Source organism: Taudactylus pleione, unplaced genomic scaffold, assembly GCF_031769625.1.
Source record: "Taudactylus pleione unplaced genomic scaffold, aTauple2 ptg000251l, whole genome shotgun sequence".
NCBI lineage: Eukaryota > Metazoa > Chordata > Amphibia > Anura > Myobatrachidae > Taudactylus > Taudactylus pleione.
Window position 1 is genome coordinate 9751585 of NW_028284653.1, and position 27041 is coordinate 9778625.

The 27041-nt window shown below is 41.1% G+C and overlaps 1 protein-coding gene across 1 annotated transcript in view; it reads left to right on the plus strand.

Moving 5' to 3' along the window:
• Positions 1–27041, plus strand: part of RELN (reelin) — a 640798-nt gene that overhangs the window by 314431 nt on the left and 299326 nt on the right. Inside the window, exon 11 of the mRNA XM_088480241.1 lies at positions 18600–18745. Within this exon, the coding sequence (XP_088336367.1) occupies positions 18600–18745 (146 nt within the window). The remainder of the gene's footprint in view (positions 1–18599; positions 18746–27041) is intronic.

Consider the following 27041-nt stretch of genomic DNA (forward strand, 5'->3'; position numbering starts at 1 on the left):
TCATTATCAACTACACTGTACTGTTTATAAAGATGTATGAATTAAATAAATACAGATGTGTCTATAACGGATTCAGTATGAAATCCCGACTGCTGCAGCCCGATGGTTGGAAATCTTGACACCACAGGTAAGTCTAGTATCCCTACCCCTCTCCCCCCCAACCCTAACCCTCCCTTAGGGGTGCCTAACTCTAACCTCTCCCGTTAGTGCCTCAACCTAATCCTCCCTCCCCGCACCCTAAACCTAAACCTCCCGGGGGGGGGGGGGTGCCTAACCCTAACCTCCCCCCAAGTGCCTAAACCTAACCCCTCCTTCCCCTAGCCTAACCCTAACCTTCCCCGTATGGGTGCCTAACCCTAAGTCCCCTCGGGGCTGCCTAAACCAAACCCCCGCATCCCTAGCTAAGTGTACACTTACCCCGCCTGAGGATGATCGGTCCTTCGTCCTCTCGGGGTCCTGGCATCGGGATTAACATAGGCGTCAGTATTTCGACGCCTATGTTAAATCCCTTGCCGGCATCCCTTGTCGGGATTGAGACCGGCGGCCGCATGGCATAACTACATCCCGTCCATAACACCTAAACTAAGTAGCCATTACCAGTGCTATAGCCTGGTCTGGTTACCACTGAAGGAGGGCCATAAGCATGGGATCTATCGCTGACATTTAGCTGCTGCAACAAATACACCTAAGAGTCTACTCTTATAGGTGCACACTACTACTGGACGTAACTTCCTCTTGCATAGGCCGAGGGTGCCCAAATGGAAATTCTGCTGAGCTCTAAATCTGGCTGCATTTTAGCACATATGAACATCATAACAGGTTTTTGTGACCATCCATCTGTAAATATGTGATTTTGTGCTATGCACATGGCTTCTAATTTCTACTCTCATTGTAGAGTAGAAGAGAAGAGAATGAATCTACTCTCATGTAGAGGGTAAGATGCACAGTATACCTCTGTCTCCAGTTACATAGCTAATTTGTTTCTTTGCTGTATTGTTTACAGTTTATTAACACTTAATTCATTTCACAAGTATGCAAGACTTCTTCATGTGGCAGATCAGTATTGTGCATTATTATTGTCTATACACAAACATAAATGTTCAATGTATACACTTGAGTTTAAAGCTATATCAATTACTATATAATTAACCAGAATGCAGTTATGTTATAATATTCAACAGTGTTTCCCTATTAATCTCTTTCCTGTTTTTCCCTCTATCTCTCATATCTCAGCTGCTCTCATTGCTTAAATTTTAATTAAAAAATGTCCTCTCTAAGGAGAAATCAGAAGTGGCAAACATAATCACTTAAAATATTACAGTCATTACAGAAATTGGCTGCTGGATTTTCAATTTGTCCGCAATCTATATTTTCTATTGCCTCCAAAGTGTTCTTTGCATCCACATTGTTTATCAGCTAATCTGGTTACCAGAAACCCTGGATGGGCTGAGTGACAACTCCTTAATGGAGCAAATTGATGACTGTATGCTCATGTAGAGGTGAAGGCAAAGTGGACAGATTTCTTTCCATCTGCCACCAGCCCGTTGCAAGCTTTCTGTCCCCAAATACCAGTGTACTCATTCCAATCAGAGTGATGGTGCCAAAAACTAAATTGTGAGGCTACAGCTGTCTCTAAGAATTATAGGCCCATTGGGCCCAAAGGACAAACTAAAAAGAAGCTTCTGTGTTCATTTCTATGTAAGCTAGAAGTGGTTTTAAAGAGACTGAGGCTACAGTGGTAAATCATGCTGGTCTGTAAAGCACAGGGAAAATGTAATGAGGACTGAAGCTATGAAATGCGCTGATGTGTACTTGAAGTGTTACTACTTGTCCTAACATGGAAGTGTAATTGGTATTTAAATTCATGTTTGCTAGCTAAACTAATCATCCTAATCTTTTTTTTTTTACATCCCTGCTAACATGATAAGTTACAGACGTGCTCAACTACCATGATTCATTTCTCTCAGTGACACACTGCCATTATCTTTAATAGATGTTTATTACATTATAATATCTAGCCAGGATTGCAGTTTAAATGAAATGTAGTATGGTTCAGATCTGCTTTAATATTCTGTAAAGGAGAAAATGAGCAGCTAGCTCATGCAGCCTGGGTAGAAGAGTCAACTAGAAGGACAAGTGACCATGAATGTCAAAGCAGATACTTTTCAAAGGGCTATTGGACCATAGTAAACCTAAAATCTAGGAGCATAATAACCTGTCACTGGCCTCCGTGCAAATTTTTTAAAATACAATTTGAGGAAGGGGGCCCAGATATGTTTCTCTGCTCATCACTAAGGAGCACCATTATTATGCTTCTCTGATTATGGATGGGAAGGCAGTGCATGCACAGTTGAGCCCATAATGAAATGACAGCCCAAATGGGACCCCATTGGGCATTTGCTGTCCCCAATGCATTCTCAGAAGAACATAACAAGGGCTTTCAGTGCATTTGCACATGGATCATCATAGCTCTTCTCAACACTGGACCTCATCCTTGTCCAAAATATATGGGAGAAGATGTCTGTAATGGGCAGTATGGTGGTGCAATGGTTAGTGTTGCCTTCTCACATCATTGGGGTCATGTGTTCGATTTGAAGCAGGACTTATATGTGTGGAGTTTATATGTTCTCTTTGTGTTTGCATGGGGTTTCCTCTGGGTACTCCAGATTCCTTCCTCAATCTAAAAATTTACTGGTTAATTGGCTTCTATAAAAATTAAAGGTTTGAAAATGTAATTTTGTGGTTTGGTGGTCTTTCCACACAGTATAACTCATATTAATAACACAAATAGGGGTATTCAATATGGGAGCGATAACATCGTTTTTGCATTAATATCGCACTTATGACGTCATTATCGCAGGTTTTAGTTTTACACCATATTCAATTTCAAAGACTTATCGCAGTTTTGAAAAGTCTTTGATAAAAAACGATGATAACTTTTCACCATTGAATAGGTGTCGAAAGGAAGTGCAGAATTGGGGTTTAGGGGTGCAGGCTTAAAAAAAATAGCCTGCACCCCTGGGAATGACATTTAAAAAAGAACTGTGTCAAAAAAAGTTTTAAAAAAAAATAGGGACACCCCAAAAATTAATTTAAAAATTGGGGTGAAAAAAAAATGGGAAAAAAATGATTAACAATAGGGAAATAGGTTCAGGGCTATTCTGCAAGTATGCGGCAGGTGTTTTCTAGAATAGATTTATAGCGGCAGGTGCACAAATGCAGAATTTTTAAAAACTTACCTTAGGGACATCAAAATATGCTAGTACCCACTTTCATGTACCCCAAATTTGATGGGACCATTTAAAAAAACGAAAAAACCTAAGTGCTCTTCTGCATCACTTCTTCAATGTCGGGAAAAAACACCTGCTGCGGCTATTTAAATCCCCGACTTTCATTTAAGGCTAAAACGGGGGTACCCATAGTGATCCCCCATGTTTTTACAACGTTAGGGGGATCTTACAATTTTTTTAAGGAAAAATTTGTAACTTTACGCAAATCCAACTTCGGAGTTTCTCGTTTTCGTTAATTATATATTGAATACGGGGATAAGCGGGCCGCGCCCGATACTTAACGCAGGTAAAAACTCCGATATGAAACGTTAACTTTGACAGTGAAGTTAACGTTTCATATTGAATACCCCTCATAGCTTCTTTATCTTAGGAAACTTCACAAGATATAGAATTTCTGATGACCACATAAGCCCACTGTGGAGTATCATGGGAAAAATGTACATTTCTGTAGGGCACTAGGTAATAATGATGAAGCACTTTTTGGATGAATTATTCCAGATTTCATCCCAGTTCTTCTGCTTCCAGAGATGCTCCCAGGTCTGCATCCTATTTAGACACCTTCGACAAACTTTCCAAATATGGTCCAGAGTTAAAGAAAGGGTATAAGGAAAAAGACAGTTCTGAGGGAGCAGAGACTGTTTAGATGCCTACAAAAGTTTAGAGTGACAACAATGAAGTTTTATTTGCAAAAGTGAACTTCCAATGTAAACAGATGAATTTGTAAAACAAGTTTATATAATCTGCAGCTGAGGGGCGGGAGACTGAAAGGTATCACTATCCTATGGGGCTTACTAACTTTGGAGACGCAGCTCTGTAGTAAGCCCAATGTCTTTAGTAAACACAGATAACTCCAGATAACTCTGGAGTTAGAGGAATAACTATTGTCAATTTAAATTTTTCATAATCCTGTGAAAAACTGAAATGTTATGTGGCTTAACAAATAGGCTCCTATATATGACGCAGTGCAAGAAAACTAATGTTTTCTTGTGTAACAGCTTTAGATTGCCTGTCTGAGAACTGATCTTGCAGCAGTTCATGCGGTTTGGGATGCCGGTGGAAAAAAGGATGACAATATCACAGAATCTGCATAGGATTCCGACATTAACCCATTAATAAGGGACAAGGTTCTGTGGCTGGCTGATTAGGGCAAGATGAGATGTGGACTTCAGGTAATAACGTCACTATAAGGACTGGGACACTTTTTATTTCTTCCCTAAGTACAGAGTTAATAGAGAAAAGTTGAATGCACAATAAATGCTACTTCACTGTAACAGACTTGCAATGTGAGAGGGACAGATACAGGGTGAGAGTAGCAGGGAATGCTGTGGTGTGAAGCATTAACCTTTGTCGCAAGAACATCAAAACTGTATTATCACAAGTGAGTGGGGCCCGCCAACAATGGGTCACAGTGATGAACCACTACAAAGACAAAGAGGATTCTGAGCCCTCAAGGATAAACTGCTATATGAGAGCAGAAGGCATTATAGAGTACTTGGCATAGAACAAGCAATCTTTAAAGCAATGGATTGAAGTAAAAGCTTACACCGAGTCTCCAGCAGAAAGCTTTTAGTTAAGCATATTTTGCGATACTCCGATGGCATACAGACAAAATTGGCTTAGATAGCAAATGCACCGGCAAGGAATTATGTTTGGATTATAATCATCCATATACAATTCAACTTATCTGCTTTTAGCAGGATACTCAGGCTCTTGAAAATGTGCCAACCACAGAGATCAGTAATTTTGGCTGTACACATCTCATTGTAAGAATCACAATGTCCTGACACTGAGCAGAGTTGTGCTCGGTCATACTGAAAGTGGAAGCAGGTAGTGACACAGCCAAATGGGAACCTAGGACTAATGTGATTTTGGTTTTTAATGACTCCTATCGGGGATGATAAGTATATAACAAACTAATAACACATAGTTCACACTATACAAGATAGGTTTCAGTTCATGGTGCTTCTGTCTTCGTTTCACCTGTGTCCATTATGAAAAGGTTTGCAATATATCAAACCTATTATTACCATTGTGGTTTGTGTCTGTGTAGAACGTAAAGTAGTGCACTACGCTGACAGCATTGGTCATATGTAATGAAGTAAAACAATGATAATCACAAAATGGAATTTTATACTGTTTGTTTAAATAAAATGCAAAATTCAAATTAGGTTTATTTGCCAGTTCCTGCAATGAACTTTTTCAATGCCTGCTATCTGCAAAATAAGCATATGCTAAAGTGTTCTTTGCTCTTTCAACTGCTGATTTCAGCTGATTTGTATAAAATGAGTTTGAAAAGACAGTAGCATGAAATCTCACTAATTCACTATTCACTATGACATGACATGTTAGTCAGACAAAAATACTGATTTTATGGCTTTTTTACTTTTTTTAAAACAATATTGCAAAACCTTTAGACCTTTGTGCTGCATCAAAACTGATATGTTTCAATGTCATTTCAACCAAGAGCATGTCACTAAATACAAGTGGTGCCACTTTCCAAGAAGGATGGGCTCTTGAAGAACAAGTTGTCTCTGAGTCTTGCACCTCATCCCATACCTTGGTGCTGAAATCAGGGGTTAATTGTCTCTGCCAGGATATTCTCCGTTTGTTTCAGCCACAACCAACACATACTCTGTGCTCGCCTTGATCATGATGTATTTAAAGAAGCTAGCTGGTGAGCAGCAAGTGTCTCCAGGGGAAGGGGGTGGGGTGGCTTAGTGGTGTCAGGAGGTACCAGAGAAAGGATGGGACAGAGCGATATGGCATGGTAACTACATTTATTCAGATGGTTCAAGTGTCAACTGTATGATTAGCAAGTAACTAATATGGGAAATATCAGGGGCCCAAATAGGTATCCCTGATTAGACTCAGACTAGGTCAGAGCCAATAACTGTATCACTCTGACTGTTATTACACTAGCATGAGGATTGCGATCACACAGATCCCCAAGTACTGATGTAGTGAGGGTAGAGTCTAATGTAATACTTACAATAATATTCTATCGCTCTGCCTGTTATACCATACACCTCTCTTTACTGCCCCCACCCATGGAAAATACAAATGGACCACAGGTCCCATAACACCCAATAACAATTGTGCAGGCTCAGCAGCACAAACTAGTTCTCAGTTATTTGGTCCTCCCCTGCTTCTAGTAATAAATAATAGTTATATTTATTTAACCAATTTGTCTGAACAACTGTTTTTGTCTGTTTTCCAGCATTTGGGAGCAAATAGTCTATTGTCTTTTGGAGATTATTCACTCAGAAATCCCTGAGATCTTTTTTAGTTTCATGAGTATGAAGCACAAAGAGAGAAACCGAAAATGGCATAAACAGAGAAAAATAGTAGAACAATTAAGAGAGAGCTTAAAATGAAAAATTAATATAGCCAAGAAGGGGCCTGTCTGTGTTTCCTGGACACTTACAGTACCATGCTCCACTTACATTATAAAGTTACTGTAAGAAAAGAGGAAATGCCTCTTTAGTGTCTAACTGGTGTTCAAATCACACAACTGATCAGTGGTGGAACTTGTGAGCAGTAGGCCCAGGTGCAAAAATATGGGCCAGTTGGCTCTTAGGCTCCACGCTGAGTTCATAATATGGCACTCGATAGTGAGTCACGTGGCTGCCAAACAATACAGACAGCATCCCAGTGTCTAATAATAATCTTTAACCCCTTTAATCAAATATTAATAATCTGTGTCACCTTTAAACTCACCAGCGCCTGATGTCATCAACGCTGCTTGTGGGTTCCACAGATGAGTCTGCTGGTGAAGGGTGATGGGCAGAGGGTGACAGAGAAAAACAGAGATTGATGGGCCGAGGCAGAGAGTGCTGGGCAGAGGGTGACAGGGAGAGGGTGTCAGGCAAAAGCAGAGAGTGATGGTCTAAGTCAGACAGGCAGAGAGTGATAGGGAGAGAGAGGGTAACAGGGGCAGAGGGTGACATTGAAATGCAAAGGGAAATGGGCAGAGGCAGAGAGTGATGGGCATAATATGAGCTATATGATATTGTAAAAGCATATATAGATATTCATTGGTCATTGGGATTATTATTAGTAGTATAACACATTCATATTTTTGTATTCTACTATGGTTATTATCTTTATATATGTAGAATGATTTGATTATTCTATTTTAATATATATATATATATATATATATATATATATATATATATAATATGGTATATCTTATGTATTCTATTATATGTCAATATAGTGAAAGAAAAGTACTCTCTTATTGTTGGGGCACAAGTTCTACCCAATTCTACCAATTATTTTGTCCCTTCTTGTCATATATTTGCATGCTTTACAATTCACACATGGGAAGGTACCTCTAATGTTACTAACCTTCCGGGGATTGGGATTGAAGTGACTGTTAGTTAGGTTATCCCGTAAATTGACTGATCTTCGCCAGCTAAAGGCTACACGCTGGTCAAGTGAATTTTTCAGATCTGGATCCAAAAGGCGGATATGCCAATGTTTGTTCACAATCTCTAGTAATTGGCGCCATTCTTGACAGAAACTCCCCACAAAACATGCCAGAGTCCTTCCTTTTTCCTGAAAATATAAGAGTATCTCTCTCCATTTTAGACACCTGGTGTTGTGCATATTTGATGAACCGATTACTGTATCCCCTGTTCCTAAGTCTTTCAGATAACTCCACAGTGATTGGTATCTATCTTATTTCTTTATCATCACAAATACCTGGATAGTATCAATTTATCAATTTATTGAATGTACAGTAATTACTTTCACAGAAATATATATTGATAACATTGTTATACTATATGTTATGGATTATTGGCAATGATATACTCAGCTTGGGATCTACATAAAATCTTTTTGGAATGACACTTTATTTGACTAAAAATACCCATATTTCTCCTTTTTATTTCATGTTTTGCTAATGTCCATTATGGTAATTTATTTATGTACAATCACAAGGGATTGACTGAATCTATTTATATTAGAGTGTAATAGAACTATTTGACCTCTGTGTTTTACTGAATTGCGGTTTGTGTATGTCCAGACTTCATTAAGGGACTATGGGTCTCATTCAGACCCAGTCGCAAGTGCTGAGCGCTCGCAACCGGGTCGATGTTAAGACCCTGCGCACGCGCAGCGGCTGCAATGCGCGTGCGCAAGCCCCGGAGCGAGAGAGAAACTCTCTCGCTCTGGAGCTCACTACAAAACGGCCGGCTGTCGATGTTGATCGACAGCTCGGCCCGTTTTGTAGGCGGGGTGGGGGTTGGCTACACAAACGGAGGCGTTCCCAAGCGAACGCCTGCCGTTTTGTAGGTGGCCACACTGACATCAGCAGTTATGTCAGTGGGGAGTTCCCTGCTCGAACAGAGCAGGAAGCTCCCTGGGGCTTGCGTTTGCCGAGACCCAACCTTAGGGTCTCGTCGCAAGCCACGATGGTCGCGATGGTCTTGACCATCGCGACCAACACCCTGGTCGGTCGCTAAGCTGTGGGTGGTAACCCACAGCTTAGCTAGCGAACAGGAGGCTGCACTTAAAAAATCAAGCCGCCCTCATTCAGAGAGAGCGATCACTTCTTGCGACCGCCTCTGAACGAGGGCCTATATCCCTTTCTATTAAGTGAATTTAATTCAATACAATTTTTTCACCTGATATAACTATTATATTGACCAATCCATAGACATACCATGTGTGTGTGTTTTTTTAACTTGAGGCTACTTTTGCCTTACTTACATGTGTAAATGTTGTCCGTCTCTGTCTAGGTTCTCTTCTAAGATTTATTTTTAAAATAATACATTAAAAGTTATATTTTATCATTTATTTGGTAGAACTTGTGCCCCAACAAAAAGAGAGTAGTTTTCTTTCCCTATATAGACATACATATTTACTCTCATGGGAGCACCTCCACTGTAGCTACACCATATCAGTACTTACTGTGATGTAATACTAGATCATGGAAGTATTTCTACCTCTCTGTGACTAATATTTTGGTGCCAGTGCTTAGGGTTTCCCCTTTCCCAAACGTCATGTGTTCTATTATATGTATTGAACTATATGCATTTATTGTACTATATACTTTCGTTTTTTTATATACAGTACATTAGCATATAAATCGCTCCAATCTGCAAAAAGAAAACGCATATTTTTAAATAAAGCTCTTTATTACTATATCAAATTAAGTTCTCTTTAAAAGTTTAAAGTCTGAGCATGGACTAAATAGATTGCAGGTATTGTACAAACTAATGAGCTGAAGCTATTGAGAGGGAATCCTTTAAATATGACACCTTCCTGCTAATAGATATTCTTCTGAAGAAATTCGCCTAGAGAAAGAAACTCGTTAGAGTGTCCATGCTTTGCACTTTGCATCAGTGATTAACTTTGCACATTGAACTGTGCACTTATTGTAACTTTTAGGCGGTTCATATTAGGGGTGAGCGGGTTCGGATTTCTGAAATCCGAACCCCCCCGAGCCCCCCCGATCCGAGTCCGATCCGAATCAGGCTCGACTTTTCCCGCCTGACTCGGATCTGAAATCGAGGCAAAACGTCATCATCCCGCCTTCCGAGTCTCGCGGGTTTTGGATCCTATATAAGGTACCCACGTCGGCGCCATTTTCTCACTCGGCTGTGGACAGTGAAGAGGGAGGGTGGGAGTTAGGGCTGTGTAGTGTAGTGTAGTGTAGTGCTGCTGTTGTCCACTACTTCAAAGTCCATAGGGGCTGGCTGTGTTGTGCTGTGCTGCTGTTGTTAATAGGGGCTGTGTCCACTACTTCAAAGTCCATAGGGGCTGGCTGGACTGTGTTGTGCAGTCAGTTCTCCATAGGGGCTGTGTCCACTCCAAAGTCCTGTGCAGTGTCCCAGTCCTAAAGGAGTGCTGCAGTGTTGTCCAGGGGGTGCTCTGTCCATCAGGGGTGCTCCCCCCAAGTGCTAAAAAAATAATATATTTTCTGTGTTTGTGAATTGTGTGCGCAGTAGCCGCACGTGCATCAACAAAGTAGTGCCAAGCGTGCGCCTGTGTCATAAGTAAAGGGCCGGCTGGCTTGACCGTTAAGGGTGCTGTAACCCCCGAAAGTACACTCCAGTCCAAACCAAAAAAAAAATTATTTTCTGTGTTTGTGAATTGTGTGCGCAGTAGCCGCACGTGCATCAACAAAGTAGTGCCAAGCGTGCGCCTGTGTCATAAGTAAAGGGCCGGCTGGCTTGACCGTTAAGGGTGCTGTAACCCCCGAAAGTACACTCCAGTCCAAACCAAAAAAAAAATTATTTTCTGTGTTTGTGAATTGTGTGCGCAGTAGCCGCACGTGCATCAACAAAGTAGTGCCAAGCGTGCGCCTGTGTCATAAGTAAAGGGCCGGCTGGCTTGACCGTTAAGGGTGCTGTAACCCCCGAAAGTACACTCCAGTCCAAACCAAAAAAAAAATTTTTTTCTGTGTTTGTGAATTGTGTGCGCAGTAGCCGCACGTGCATCAACAAAGTAGTGCCAAGCGTGCGCCTGTGTCATAAGTAAAGGGCCGGCTGGCTTGACCGTTAAAGGGTGCTGTAACCCACAAAGTACACTCCAGTCCAAACCAAAAAAATATATATTTTCTGTGTTTAGCCGCACGTATATATCAAATCGATATAACATAAATGGAGGACCAAACTTTCTCCGATAAAAATAAAATAGAGAAAGATCAAGAACCACTTCCTCCTAGTGCTGAAGCTGCTGCCACTAGTCATGACATAGACGATAACATGCCATCAACGTCGTCTGCCAAGGCCGATGCCCAATGTCATAGTAGAGGGCACATACAATCCCAAATGGCAAAGTTCAGGAAAATGACCTTGAAAAAGACATTTAAATCAGCTGAAGAGAAACGTAAACTTGCCAATATGCCATTTACGACACGGAGTGGCAAGGAACGGCTAAGGTCGATCCCTAGTATGTTCATGACTAGTGGTTCAGCTTCACATGACGATGGAAGCCCTCCTCCCACTAAAAAAATCAAAAGAGTTAAGCTGGCAAAAGCACAGCGAAGAACTGTGCTTTCTAAGAAGATATCACAAATCCCCAAGGAGAGTCCAAGTGTGGTGGTGGTTGCGATGCCTGACCTTCCCAGCACTGGACGGGAAGAGGTGGCTCTTTCCACCATTTGCACGCCCCCTGCAAGTGCTGAAAGGAGCACCCACAGTCCACTTGCTGATATGCAAATTGAAGATGTCACTGTTGAAGTACAACAGGATGAGGATACTGGTGTAGCTGGCGCTGAGGAGGAAGTTGGCGAGGAGGATTCTGATGGTGATGTGGTTTGTTTAAATCAGGCTCCGGGGGAGACAGTTGTTGTCCGTGGGATGAAAAAGCCCATCACGGTCATGCCTGGGCAGAAGACCAAACATTCCACCTCTTTGGTCTGGCAATATTTCTATCCAAATCCGGACAACAACTGTCTTGCCATATGTACCATATGTAAAGGTGAAATAAGTAGGGGTAGGGACGTCAACCACCTAGGAACATCCTCCCTTATACGGCACCTGCAGCGCGTTCATAAAAAGTTACTGTCAAGTTCAGAAACTTTGGCTAAGACCGTAAGCAGTCCAGGGACACCTAAATCCCGTTGTCCTGTTGTATCCAAGCGCCTGCAAACCACACCGTCAACTCCCTCCTCGTCAATTTCCTCCTTAGTCAGGATCGGAAGTAGTCCTGCAGGCCATGTCACTGGCATGACTGACTCTCCTATCCGGGATTCCTCTGGAGGATCCTGCATTGCTACGCCTACTGCTGCCGCTGCTGCTGTTGCTGCTGCTGGGAGTCATTCATCATCCCAGAGAGGAAGTAGGAACACCACTACTTTTACTAAACAATTGACCCTCCAACAGTCCTTAGCGAGGAGGATGAAGTACGACAGCAGTCATCCTGAAGCAAAACGTATAACTGAGGCCTTGACTGCTATGTTGGTGTTAGACGTGCGTCCGGTATCCGCCATTAGTGCAGTGGGATTTAGACAATTGATGGAGGTAGTGTGTCCCCGGTTCCAAATCCCGTCTAGATTCCACTTCACTAGGCAGGCGATACCGAGACTGTACAGAAACGTCAGAAAAAGTGTCCTCAGTGTCCTGAAAAATGCCGTTGTACACAATGTCCACTTAACCACGGACATGTGGACAAGTGGAACAGGGCAGACTAAGGACTATATGACTGTGACAGCCCACTGGGTAGATGTATCACCTTACGCAGCAACAGCAGCAGCGTCACCAGTAGCAGCATCTCAGAAATGCCAGCTCGTTACAAGGCAGGCTACGCTGTGTATCACCGGTTTCAGTAAGAGGCACACCGCCGACAACCTCTTAGAGAAACTGAGGGAAATCATCGCCCAGTGGCTTACCCCACTTAGACTCTCCTGGGGATTTGTGATATCTGACAACGCCACCAATATTGTGCGGGCATTACATCTGGGCAAATTCCAGCACGTCCCATGTTTTGCTCACACAATAAACTTGGTGGTGCAGAATTTTCTGAAAAGCGACAGGGGCGTGCAGGAGACGCTTTGGGTGGCCCGAAAAATTTCTGGCCACTTTCGCCATTCAGCGACTGCGTGCCGAAGACTGGAGCGCCAGCAAACACTCTTGAACCTGCCCCGCCATCACCTGAAGCAAGAGGTTGTGACGCGGTGGAACTCAACCCTCTATATGCTTCAGAGGATGGAGGAGCAGCAAAAGGCCATACAAGCCTATACATCCACCTATGACATAGGCAAAGGAGGGGGTATGCACCTGACTCAAGCGCAGTGGAGAATGATTTCCGTGTTGTGCAAGGTTCTCCAGCCCTTCGAACTTGCCACACGTGAAGTCAGTTCAGACACTGCCAGCTTGAGTCAGGTCATTCCCCTCATCAGGCTTTTGCAGAAGCAGCTGGAGAAAGTGAAGGAGGAGCTAAGACGGAGCGATTCCGCTCGGCATGTGGGACTTGTGGATGAAGCCCTTCATTCGCTTTGCCAGGATTCCAGGGTGGTCAATCTGTTGAAATCAGACCACTACGTTTTGGCCACCGTGCTCGATCCTAGGTTTAAAGCCTATGTGGTGTCTCTCTTTCCGGCCGACACAAGCCTGCAGAGGTGCAAAGACCTGCTGGTGAACACACTGTCAGCTGAAGCGGAACGTGACACGTCAACGGCTCCTTCTTCATTTTCTCCTGCAACTGGGGCTGCCAGGAAAAAACTTAGGTATCCTAAGCAACCCGCTGGCGGTGATGCAGGGCAGGCAGGACCAAGTTTGGACATCTGGTCCGGACTGAAGGACCTGGCAACAATTTCTGACATGTCTACTGTCACTGCATATGATACTGTCACCATTGACAGAATGGTGGAGGATTACATCGGTGACAGCATCCAAGTAGGCATGGCAGACAGTCCATACCTGTACTGGCAGGAAAAAGAGGCAATTTGGAGGCCCCTGTACAAACTGGCTCTATTTTACCTGAGTTGCCCCCCCTCCAGTGTGTACTCCGAAAGAGTGTTTAGTGCAGCCGGGAACCTTGTCAGCGAAAGGCGTAGGAGGTTGCTTCCACAGAATGTGGAGAAGATGATGTTCATCAAAATGAATTATCAGCTCTTCCAGGGAGACCAGCCTCCAGAAGGTACAGAGGGACCTGTGGTGGTGGATTCAAGTGGGGACGAGTTAATACTTTGTGAGGATGAGGATGTACACACTGAAGAGGGTGAGGAATCGGTGGATGAGGAGGATGAGGATGACATCTTGCCTCCATAGAGCCAGTTTGTGCAGGGACACATTAATTGCCAGCTTGTTTTGTGGGGGCCCAAACGAACCAATCATTTCAGCCACAGTTGTGTGGCAGACCCTGGCGCTGAAATGATTGGTTTGTTAAAGTGTGCATGTCCTGTTTATACAACATAAGGGTGGGTGGGAGGGCCCAAGGACAATTCCATCTTGCACCTCTTTTTTTTCTTTGCATTATGTACAGTTTGGGGCCTAGTTTTTCAAACTGCCATCCTGTCTGCCACTGCAGTTTCACGCCTAGATGGGTCACGTGTTTGTGCCGCCCACTCGTGTCGCTTAGCATAGTCATCCAGCTACCTCGGTGCAACGTTTTGGACATAAAAACACTATTGTGAGGTGTGAGGTGTTCAGAATAGACTGGAAATGAGTGGAAATTAAGGTTATTGAGGTTAATAATAGCATAGGAGCAGAAAAACGTACAAATTCTGTGATTTTAGCTGTTTTTATGCTTTTTTTAAAAAAAATACAGATCCAAAACACAAAACCCAGAACCCAAAACACGGAAGGGTGGTTTTGGCAAAACCAATCCAGATCCAAAACACGAAGAAAGATCCAGATCCAAAACCAAAACACAAAACACGAAAAGTGGCCGGTGCACACCCCTAGTTCATATACATATTATATGGACTGAGGATTGCACTGACCTAACCCCCCCCCCTGCGGCTAACACCTAAGCTGCCCCACTATACTTACATTTGGGATGGCGGTTGTTGGGATTCCGGAGTCAGTATCTAAACTAGCGTTGGGATTAGACGCCTATGTTTAGTCCCGGGTCGGGACTCCGACGCCGGGATTTCAACAGCCGGCATTGCATGCGTCGGTAAACTAACTACATGCCCTTTTATTCACTTGTTGTTTATTTCAGTATCTATGCAACTGGCTCTATTTTATGCACATATTTTAATTATATACAATTATATTACTTCGGCTAACTGGGTTATATTTTAACACGTTGTTTACTTTATGCAATGTACATTTATCACGTTGAGTAAATAAATTGTGTTTTTTTTCTATTGTGGATTGGAGTGTGTTGCTCTACTGACCAGTTTCTGACCAGTTTAGGTATTTAGCTTTGCCATTTTCTACATTATCACCTAAATTTGCAGCAATTTTAGAATGTGTTTCAGGGTTATTTATCAATGCCCTCAAGTTGGGACAGTTGCTCCGATAAACAGTGTACCAGCGAATCCTAAAAGCTATACTTTTGCCACTAATGACAGCAGTGAAAGTTTCAATTATTTTCTGGCATTGTTACTGCACATGTTCAACCTTAGGTCACACATGTCCACTGTGAGAGTCTGAGAAACTAGAGGGTACTAAATGGCTCCCTCTTTGCTCTCTGGAACCTCTTTCCATTGGAAATAAGGACCTCATTCAGAGTCGGTCGAAGCGGCCGCACGGTCGTATGGGAAAAGGGGCCGGATATGCAAATGATTCCCTCGCAAGTTGCGTCCCTAAGTTCGGATCAGTAGCTGACTGACCAAGGGGAGGAAGCGGTCGGAAGACAAAAAAATACGCCCCTATCTCGTACGCATTACACGTCATCTCCGGGCATATAAGGATTAATCGATACCATGGGGAACCATCGGAACTGGTCGTAGAGCTTAAGGTTGACCATACCCTCTCTTACGCTCTACGATCATGTCAGTGTAAAAACCTCCCATGTCACATGTGCCATGACGCTACTTTGTTAATTATGCACTCCCATAAGCCGTATGCACTCCCATAAAACGCTGTGCGCATAATGAGGCACGCCTGCGTTCAGATCTCCACTCCCCCGTTTTCAAGCACCTTCCCCTGTTACCACCCACAAACGCCTCCATCTGTCACTCAAACTACCGACTTGGCTGTGTTCAAGGAGAGAGAAATTTCTGATCGTAGCGGCTAGTTTGTGCACGCGCATTGCGAACTTTACGCATGCGCAGTATAGCGAACATCGGTGGCGTGCGGCCGCTTCGACCGACTCTGAATGAGGTCCTAAGTGTGCTAACGCTTTCAGTTTTTACAGTCAAGCTCTAAAAACTGAAAGTTTCTGGCACTTGATAAATAGCACAATTACAACGTCCCCATACATTGTGTAGGCATAACGGTGTGCTACGATACTGACAGTAATGCAGGAGATATCTGCGATATCTCTTACGTTATAGGCAAATGAAGAGCAGTTTATTTTAATTTATTGACAGTCTTGGAAACTGCTGTTTCTGGGTGATTAAAGGGGCAGATAGGTTTGATAAATAGTCCCCAAAGGAGGTGAAATGAGAAGTAAGCTGCTATGAAAGTCCCCAAAGGATTTGAAATGAGAAGTAAGCTGCCTTTAAGGTAACAAACAAAGCAAATGCTGTCATTTATCACTTTATTTATTTTTATCCCACAATCATATTATAAGAAGAAATTTATGTGAAATCCTAAAATACATGTATGGCTGCCTTCCTAGGGCGCACTGTCTTCTTTAAACCTGAAACATGGAGTGCATGTTTTGTTGAGATAAAGTAATTAAATTGAACCTGTAACTGCCACAGTCCATACGTTAAATATTAGCCAAGTCATCAATATTTCTGCTTATCCCTGTAAAATTCTGCTATCTGCTGACCTTTAACTGTCCATGTATGTCTGGCTGGTTGATTTGACCTTTGCTCTCTACTATTGTAAGTTTATGCACAATAGATACACATTAATTCAAATATTAGACTCATCATTCTTCAAATTGAATGGTATTCCCTTCCTGGTTAATGGAAGAAAAGATGAGCATTACCATATAAAAAAATATTATTCTTCCTTTTCTAAGACTTGCTTCAGAGATATTATCAGTTGTATTTCTTGCTTTCTCCAGCTAATTTAGGTTCATTAAAATCACTTTTATAATAAATCCCATGAAACAATTATCAAACATATGAAATGTATCATAATTCAATCTAAAAGATTGTACTGCTCCTGTTGTAAATGTAGGTTTTATTTTCATAGCTTTTTACTACTAAAATAATACATTGAGAGCGAGGGCTGAAGATGTTTAACAGAAAAATCATTTGTTAAGATATTCTTACATCTGTTAAAATAATGACTCATACATCTCCAAGTGACATAAAAATGGTTTTACGCATTTGTTGTAGAGTGAGAGGACACACTAAGATTTGTGTCATCGGTTGCATCAAATAACATAAGTAAAGTATACAATATTACATTTAAAAAATAAAAAAGTAAAGGAAACTGAAACTTGAGAGGGTGCACTTAAAAAGTGTACATAAAAAACAAAACACAGTAGTCCTCAAAGTTAGGGTTAGAGCACACCAGCAAAGATTTTCTGTCCAAGCTTCATTGCGTTTTACAGTGAACAGATGGTGAATGGAAGTACTGAAGAGGATCATTCATTCCTATGACGCGACACAATGTCTGTGCACAAGCATTATAAAATAATGTGACTGACAGTGGGCAAGACAAAAATAATGTACATATTTTTTGTTGAAAAGGTGTTTTCAAGCACAAACTAATGCTGCGTACACACGGACGATATAAATGAATGATAACGATATCATTCATCTTTAAATCGTTCATATCGTTCATTTTTATGGTGTCAACGATCGACCAACAATGCATGTTTCCGCATGGACGATAACAATATCGTTAATCGTCCATGCATGCAGGCCAACCTGGGCAATATCTATCAGTGCCTGCAGAAGGGAATGGTCGTTGGTCATGGGTTATATTGTTGGTATGTGGATGAATGATATCATTCAACCAACACACCGGTAATTTCAAAGGAGATTGTACAGTGATATTGATCGCTGAACACATCGTCCCGTGTGTATGCAGCTTAAGGGGCCCATTTATCAATGAATTTTATCATACACAGAGAATTTTAAAACTTGTTGCGTATGATAATGGTGCTCCAGCCAATCAGCTCCTAACTGTCATCGTTTGAAAAATGACAGTTGGGAGCTGATTGGCCTGAGCACCATTTATCATATGCAACAAGTTTTAAAACGTATGATAAAATTCGTTAATAAATGGGCCCCTAAATCAATGTCTGATACATTTATCTAAACAAACAGTGTGGGCATATTTGGCACACATTTGTGTAGTTGAGGGGGTTCTATGTACAGGTAATCTGGAAATGTGTAAACCTTGATTTTGAGAAATCTGTATTCCTGTGTATAAGAATGGAATGTTAAATGCAAACTCACTGATTTCCTATATATACAATTGGTGATATATTTTATGTTCCTTTTATTACAGTTTGAAAGTATTCATGTATAAATATAATTTCAGGAATCATTTATACAGTTTGTAACTTTGACAGTGTGCGCTAAAGTATCTCAATTTACACGGCATCCCATTTAATTTATCTGTCCATGACCTTAATATGGGATTATAGTTCAATATAAATATGTATATATGCATGCACACACGTTTTATAGAATTCAATTATATAGGTCAGTTAGCCCTAAATCAGATAATTTGTCTTATTTGATTATGCAAAGAAAGATGTATCATGTACACATATTTTATTTGCTGTCTCTATAGATGACCAGGTGTCGTTTTTGTCTCCATACTGTAGCATAGCTGTCAATCAGATGGCAACTCCATTTATTTCCATGGTACAAAGGGTAGTGAGTTCAACTTTGCCACAACAAGAGATGTTGATCTATCTACTGAGGACATCCAGGATCAGTGGTCAGAAGAATTTGAAAGCCAGCCACCTGGGTGAGTGTTTCTCTATAACTTATTTAGTAAATACTATTATACTGCAGAGCTCAGGAAGACAACACTAAGTAAATATAGGATGACATTAAACTAAAGTTAATTGACAAATATATGTTAATGTAATTTCTTTCTCTTTTGTGATGTCATGCTTCACAGGATTGGATTCTAAAACTGTTAAATGGATAAGAACTTGGTTTCAGAATAGGGAACAGAGAGTTGTAGTAAATGGAGTGCAGTCACAGGAAGGAATGGTTATTATAAGTGGAGTACCACAGGGATCTTTGACCAGGGCTTTTTAATATCTTTGTTGGCAACATTGCTAATGCTATTGAAGAAAGAGTATGCCTTTTTGTAGATGACACAAAGGTATGCAACAGGGTAGACACACCAGAAGGGGTAAAACAAATGATTGAGGACCTAGGTAGACTAGAGGAATGATAAAGAATGTAGCAACTACAGTTAAATACTAAAGAATTCAAAGTCATGCACTTGTGTCTCAAAAACCCAAAGGGTAAATATAGTATCAAGGGTACTATATTGGAACCTACTGAGGAGGAAACGGATCTAGGAGTCACTATTTCAGGTGACTTAAAGCCTGCTAAACAATGTAACAAAGCAATGACAAAGGCAAGTCAGATGTCTGGTAGCATAGGGAGAGGAATCAGTAGCAAACAGAAATAAGTAATAATGCCACTGTATAGGTCATTGGTATGGCCGCATCAAGAACTCAGTTCTGGAGGCCATATCTCCAGAAGGATATAAATACATTAGAGACTATACAAAGAAGGGCAATTAAAATGGTGCAAGGTCTACACCACAAAATGTACCAGGAAAGACTAAGGGGTCAATTCATCATCACTTAAATTCTACAAAAGTAGGTGAAAATTAAAATTTTCGCCTATTTTTGTAGAAATTAAGTGTGAGGGTAATTCATCATTCAGGTAATGCAGGAGATATCACTGATATCTCCTGGTTACAATTGTTCCCGATAATTTCCATAATTATGGGGAAATTATGTAATTCATAAAGTTCCGAAAAAGCATTTTTTTAAGAACTTGACAGGGTTACTGTATGCCATCTCATGTCTGAGGCTGCAGGTTTGAGCGGGGTCACAGACTCCCGTGGTGGCAGCAGCTCTGTGGGGGATCAGGGGACAGGCAGCGAGGTTTTCCTTGTGCGAGCGGTGGAAAGCAAGCAGGCGAGTGGGCTAGCAGGTGGGCGGGGTGTCAGGGGAATGGCAGCAGGGTAGGCCAGGTGTGAGCGGGGTGGAACAAGCAGGCGAGTGGGCATGGGAGGGCTAAACTCCTCCATCTTCTTAATTGTTTCTTCACAGCCTGTCTTCAAGCAAGTCTGTGAAGAATCAAGGCAGCAGGTGAAAATTCCCGTTATTCCTAAAAGCTGTCTCCTCAAAGGAGCAGCTTTTTGGAAGCTATAATTAAGTGGTATGATGAATGCCTCCAATACTTTTATTGAACTCACAGCGGGATATATTTATCTTAAAAAAAATAGACCCATAAAAGATTTATATGTATAGTTTGGAGCAGAGAAAGCAAAGAGGGGACATGATAGAAACTTTGAAATATATCAAAGGTTTTAACAGGAGGGAAGCATTCTTCAAAAGAAGAAAAGTACTAGAACACAAGGACATGCACTGAAACTGGAGGGTGGTAGGGTCAAAGGAAATTTGAGAAAAAATGACTTCACAGAAAGGGTAGTGGATAAGTGGAATAGCCTCCTATCAGAGGTGGTAGAGGCTAAGACAATAGAGCAATTTAATCATAATCATAATCTGGGACATTATCTATTTCATAAATAGAAAATGACTGACTCAAAAGTTCTTCTACACTGTCTGTAGATGAAATTGTTGAGTTATCCAAATTGAAATTTGATCCTGATTTGTTGCGTATTCTATTGTGGATCTCTGTGTTTGCATGTATTCGTCTCATGTATTCTTGATACGTTAAATTAAGTTTCTTATATATTGGAGTACTCTTGGTATTGGTCAATTTGGACGTTTGTTTATTCAGATAATTGTTTCTGTTTATATTTTTATATTTTTATTTTTATTTTTATTAATCCCCAGTTTATCTCTGAGAATTTTTCCTTTCTTTTTTTCTATTATACCAATTTCCCCTTTTTCTATTCTCTTTAATGTTAAGTTTGAAAGAGTAATAAACTCTGGATCTAATTTATATGGGTCTAATTGTTGGTCTAGATTGTCAATTTCCACCTTTAGTTCATCTAGTTGTTCCTTATGATGGTCTATTAAGAGCTGTATTAATTTAAATGAACATTCCTTCAAGATATTATCCCATTTGATCATGAATTCTATATCATCATGGTTACAGGTGGGTGTTTTGTTTAACCCTTTAGGTATGATGTGATTGTCAGTATACCATTTGAGAGTATGTGTATCCCACCATAGACGTGTTTCTTTATCAATCAATTTTTCTAACCTGAGGAAGGTATCACAAAATTTGTTAGTAATCTGTTTTGCATTAATCGTGTAGGATAATGTTGAGAAGGCTTTGGTGGCCCTTTCTTCCCTATTTAATCTGATGTCTAGAAGTCCCATTTACAATTAAATGCTGCTGGACCTTGGTCAGTGGGGTAATACAATATATAGAATATAGATTGATGGTCTAGCGCAACTTATGTAAGTGGTAGGAACTTTAAAAGATGGTTTGCTGCTGCTCTGGAGGATGCCTGACCTCATCCAGTAAGAGACAATATATAAGTATTTACCAGGTGCTGCGCACAACCTCTGTACTAAATTGTGTAGAATATTGAATGTAAATGAATATGAGTAGGCAGAATAGTGTTATAGAAATTGTATTTATTGAAAAACTGCAATTGTTAATTGTTAAAATAATAGAATAGAAGTGTACTAGTGTGTCTTGTACACATACGTGAAAAAGTACTGGTGTACCCACACTATCAACTTATCCCCTTCTGGAATATTAAATTGTTCAATTTTTCAGCATAAAAAACGTACGTACGTGGGGAGAACTACCCGACCTTTGAAAATTAGGATAGCCGAACATGTCAGGAATATCAACAAGAAACTAGAGAGTCACAGCCTATCAAAACATTTCAATGATTACCATAACAACAATACAAAAAATCTTAGCTTTTTAGCATTACAAACCGTAAGACCCAATTGGAGAGGGGGGGATTTTGAATATCATATAAACAAAGTGGAACTAGGGTGGATGTATGAGTTACAAACATTCCACCCTAAAGGTTTGAATCGTGACAATGAAATCAGATCTTTAATATGCAAACAATAATCTTATATAATATCATGATGGTAGAATTATCACCCATAGGATCCCCACAACTGGTCCACATTAAGACCTCAGCATCACCAGTTGTATGGAAATACGTTATACATATACATATACGAATACTATTTTAAGTACCCTTCTCCACAAACAAATGAATTTTTATATCACAAAAATATGATTAGGTTTGATCCTACAAAGAATACATCCAATATGTATTAATTCTTCAAGAAATAATACCAATCCCATTCATATGTTATATGTTAACTTGTTTTGTATACACTCCATTCTCATATTGTATTATATGAGCCACATCCTGAATGTACTATGTGGGATAGAGATATTCTCTGCATTAACATCTATGATTAAAAACACCTTAAAAAATATTTTTTTTAAAATATCTAGATAATTATTTAAAACAAAACTAGAATAAATACAGATGAATAGGTTTGTACACATCAATAGGAATGAGTTTATACACTTGAATGTAGGACCGGTATTATTAGAAATCTGAACACAGAGCAGATATATGAATTAGCAGGGATTAACCCATCCAACACCACAGAAGTAGTTGTATGGGAATTACATTCATGACATGGTTTTGACATAACCTATAGTTAACAGATTAATCCCCAGCTCAAGCGGTTCATGCTTTCAAGTTACCATACACTATACCTAATGAACTCCACTAATTGAGAGTTGTTGGAAAGGAGGAGATTAACTATCCTATCCACGAATATAAGCAAGCGCAAGACTTCTAACTAATCACCATAGTAACCTATAAACAATTTGGGGAAACACGAGCCGTCTACATACCACAGGAATTTTAAGCCAATCAGGACATGATGATGTCACTTCACAAACCAATCACAAGGAAGACAGCTACATTTAAGATCCGTGAACTACACAGATTGACTATATGCTCCCAGAGGAAGACCGAACAGGTCGAAACGCGTTGGAGTTGGACACCCTGAGAACCCTTCACCTCTGTGCCGAATCACCTATATCCACCCACCACTGCATCAACTAACATCAACCACCGGCAAGAAAGAAAAGACCGTCACGAGCTCGCAATGGAGTAGGAAGACGGACAGTCAGCTGAGCCCATCCGGGTAAGTATTCTCTGCCTAGGGCAGCGTCCACGGCCCCCGGCCCGACCAGAGCCAGGACCGTCGGCACCTCCCTCGCTTGCTGGTGCACTCGAGTGCGTCCCCGGCCCTGTCCCTGGAAACAGGGGCAGTGTCCATGCTCGTGCGTTACAGTGTGCCACAGCTCAGAGTGATCCCCGCTGCCGGCTCAAGCTAGCTGTCCCCGGATCGCGAGAAGACTCACCCCGGGCAATGGTACATCTAGCTTAGAACATTATTCAAGGTACTGTAATTGAGATTAGCAGGACGCCGCTGTATATCTCTCACACCCAGACTTTTGTAATTTATATAGACTCACATGTGAGTTGACACCGGTGGTTGTACGGCACATGTGACTTATTCATTTATTCAGTTTGTACAAAACCCATTATTTTTCTCTTTTTCTTTTCCTTGGATTTTTTCCATTCATCGTTATTGACATTGGGAATCCATGCAAGTTTGGTAGCAGTTTTTTATGCTGAAAAATTGAACAATTTAATATTCCAGAAGGGGATAAGTTGATAGTGTGGGTACACCATTACTTTTTTACGTATGTGTACAAGACAGACTAGTACACTTCTATTCTATTATTTTAACAATTAACAATTGCAGTTTTTCAATAAATACCATTTCTATAACACTATTCTGCCTACTCATATTCATTTACATTCAATATTCTACACAATTTAGTACAGAGGTTGTGCGCAGCACCTGGTAAATACTTATATATTGTCTATTACTGGATGAGGTCAGGCATTCTCCAGTGCAGCAGCAAACCATCTTTTAAAGTTCCTACCACTTACGTAAGTTGCGCTAGACCATCACTCTATATTCTATATGCCGTATTCAATTAGTTTTATACCAGCGATACTTTTCGCATGCCGCACTTTTCGCCGACTTTGCGTGTTTTATCTGCGGAAACTTATCGTGCACACCCCTGCTATTCGCCGTATTTAATTCCAAAGGATGCAAAAACGCTTCCCGGCGAAACTCAAACAGGTGAAAAGTGCTGTCAGAAATGGGGAAATCAGCCTGACACCCCCCAAAAGATGCACTAACATTGGGGATCAGTATAGATGTCCCCGATTAGCCCCCCTGGAGCTATTTGGGGTACTTAAGTGATTTCAATTGCCTCTATATAGCGTCTTTGCACAGGTGGTGAAGAATAGCATTAAGCAGGTTTTTTTGGAGAAAGTAAGTAGTCCTGTCGAATTTGGGTTACTTGAAAATGGGTGCAAGCATGTTTTAAAATTGCTAAAGTGGAGTTTTAAGTGCCGCCAAAAACGCACCTTCAGCAAGCACCTGTAATCAAAAAAACACCTCACCCCTACTTGCAGATCCCCCTAAAGTCTATTTCGCTAGTTTTTAAGTTTGTACCCCTACCTTGCACTTTTTCGCCCCCTTTTTACTAAGTAATTTTTGGGGTATTCATAGTTTTTTTCATTGTTTTTTTTACGCAGTTATCCTTTGGGGGATGTCCCAAGGGTGCTGAGTGGTTTCCCCACCTTTGCACCCCAAAATAGCGATTTTGCACTTTTTTCCGACGTAATTTGTTTTTTGCCTATTACATTGCATTGCGTTTTCGCGTCCGCGAAAAGTGTTTCCAGTTGAATACAGCGATACTTTTCCGCCTGGCGAAATGATGTCATCCGAGATACTTTTTCGCAGATTACGGCTTTTCGCCGCTAATTGAATACGGCCCTAGATGGGTTAAGTGGTTCTGATCTGCCGTCAAAATTCTATGATTCTATGTATATTGTATCTGTTTGTACATAATAACACAGGGGTAGCTCCTCTAGTTGTCTTCATATGCAAGGGAACAAAAATCTGTTCCTTCTAGTTAGAGGAGATAAGCATATTGGGTGGTACTTTGGTGGTGACAGCAAACGCAAACACAAGCTTTCATATAGTGGGAGAACATATTCTAAAATATGAAATATATTAGGTGATGGCTATTGCGCATTTATAGAAGTGTTCCTGGTTTAAAGGGTGCCCGAAACCTGTTCTTAGCCCCAAAAATAATTTCATTTTTATATGTTCTATGAGATGGTAGTGATTAAACAGTTATTATCAGAGGAAGTCTTTTGAGCCATCTGGGTAACAGATATATATCAATGCAATTATAATAATGCACACAAATAATACATGAAATGAATACCCAAAGCCATTCTCCTACTCTGAAGGCTTATTTAGGATATATATGAGGTGTAAAATAAGATGTGTTTTAGGCAAGAAAGAAAAAGACATGATAATAGGGGCCATCCATAATAAATCAGGACGTTTTTACTTGTGTTGTTCCTCAGTTGGACTATAAGCCCATAGGCAAGTCTTGCAAATTGTCTGCAGAGATCATACCCCTTAGTTTGAAATTGGAGGGAAAGGATCTGGAAGATCATATAAGGAAGAGCTAAGTAATACCTCTTTTACACTAATGTCCGGGTCTGACTCAGAATTTGGGAGCTGATTCAGACCCGCTCGCTAGGATGCGAACGCTTTGTAGCTGACCGATAGTTGCGATCTGCTCATGCGTATGCATCGCAATGCACATGTGCAAGCCACTGCGAAAGATCAGAATACGTTCGCTCGTTGCCCATAGACAGCCCAGCAGAGTGAGTGACAGGAGATGCCGTTTGTGGGTGGTGATAGGGGCAGGCCACTAGTAACGGGGGAGTGGAGGTGCGAATGCAGGCGTGCCTGAGTGTTGCAACACCGTTTCAGAGGCGTGCATAATTAGAAGGCAGCGTCACAGTAAACGTCACTTGGTGGGATTTCACACTGAAGTGATCGCAGTGCTTGCGGCAGAGTATAGTCAACCTCAAGCGCTGCGATCGCATCCGATGGTGCTCGATGTACCAATGTTTTCATGCACTTCCAGGAGATGATGTGCGCAGGTGGGCGTTTTATGAATGGCTGGTGGGCATCTGCATACACTAAGTGATCGCACGCCAAGACATAGTGGGCATGCTAATGCCTTGCCATGCGATCGCCTGCCTTGCTGGGCATGCGCTGGATTTGCATACGCAGGCTGTGAGCGAACGCATTTAGAGAGCGGGTTGAATGAGCTCCATTGTTCCAATCCGGATCAGACCCGGGACAGGCCCCGCTCGTTCACACTGCACACGGGTGCAGTGGAACTGTTCTTCTGGCACTTGGAGATGACATCATCTCCAAGCGCCAAGAAACCAGGAAGTCCCCATGCTGTAAACGGGACAACGGGTCGCTCTCGTGTTAAACCCTGCAAGCTACCTGGGTTGGATTAGCGGGTAACTCGACATGGGAATAAAACCCTGGCCCTTTTCACACCTATCAGCACCCCGGATTAATCCGACAATAGCCCGGGTTTTGGCTGCTAGTCTGAAAGGGGTATAGTAGAATTTGAACACAATTAATGTATAATACAATTAAATTAATCCTTAAAACCAAAAACCTAACCTCATTAGCATTATATTGTAAAACACATTTTCAGAGCGAGGGGGAGGGGAGAGAAGTTTATAGCGCAGTGCGCTCGGTCAAGTAATGCATACTTCAGCTCCCTATCTTTTTGTACTATTTTTTCATAGTTTTCTGTTATTATTAGCAGAACAGCAATAAACAGTAGGTAAAAAACTGTATGCTGGATAGAGGAGACGCACAAATCATGGTAATGATGAGGCCACAGAGAATGGTGCCATTTAGTTTGAGCAAATGAAAATATAAATATAAAAAATACAAATAGTGATAGTTCCATTTTAAATAACCACATAATTGTCACCTTGAGATGAAAATCAAGACAAAAAATGATAAAAGATTTAAAAAATTTAAAAAAATAAAAATAAATATATATATATATATATATATATATATATAATTCTATATATATATATATATATATATATATATATATTA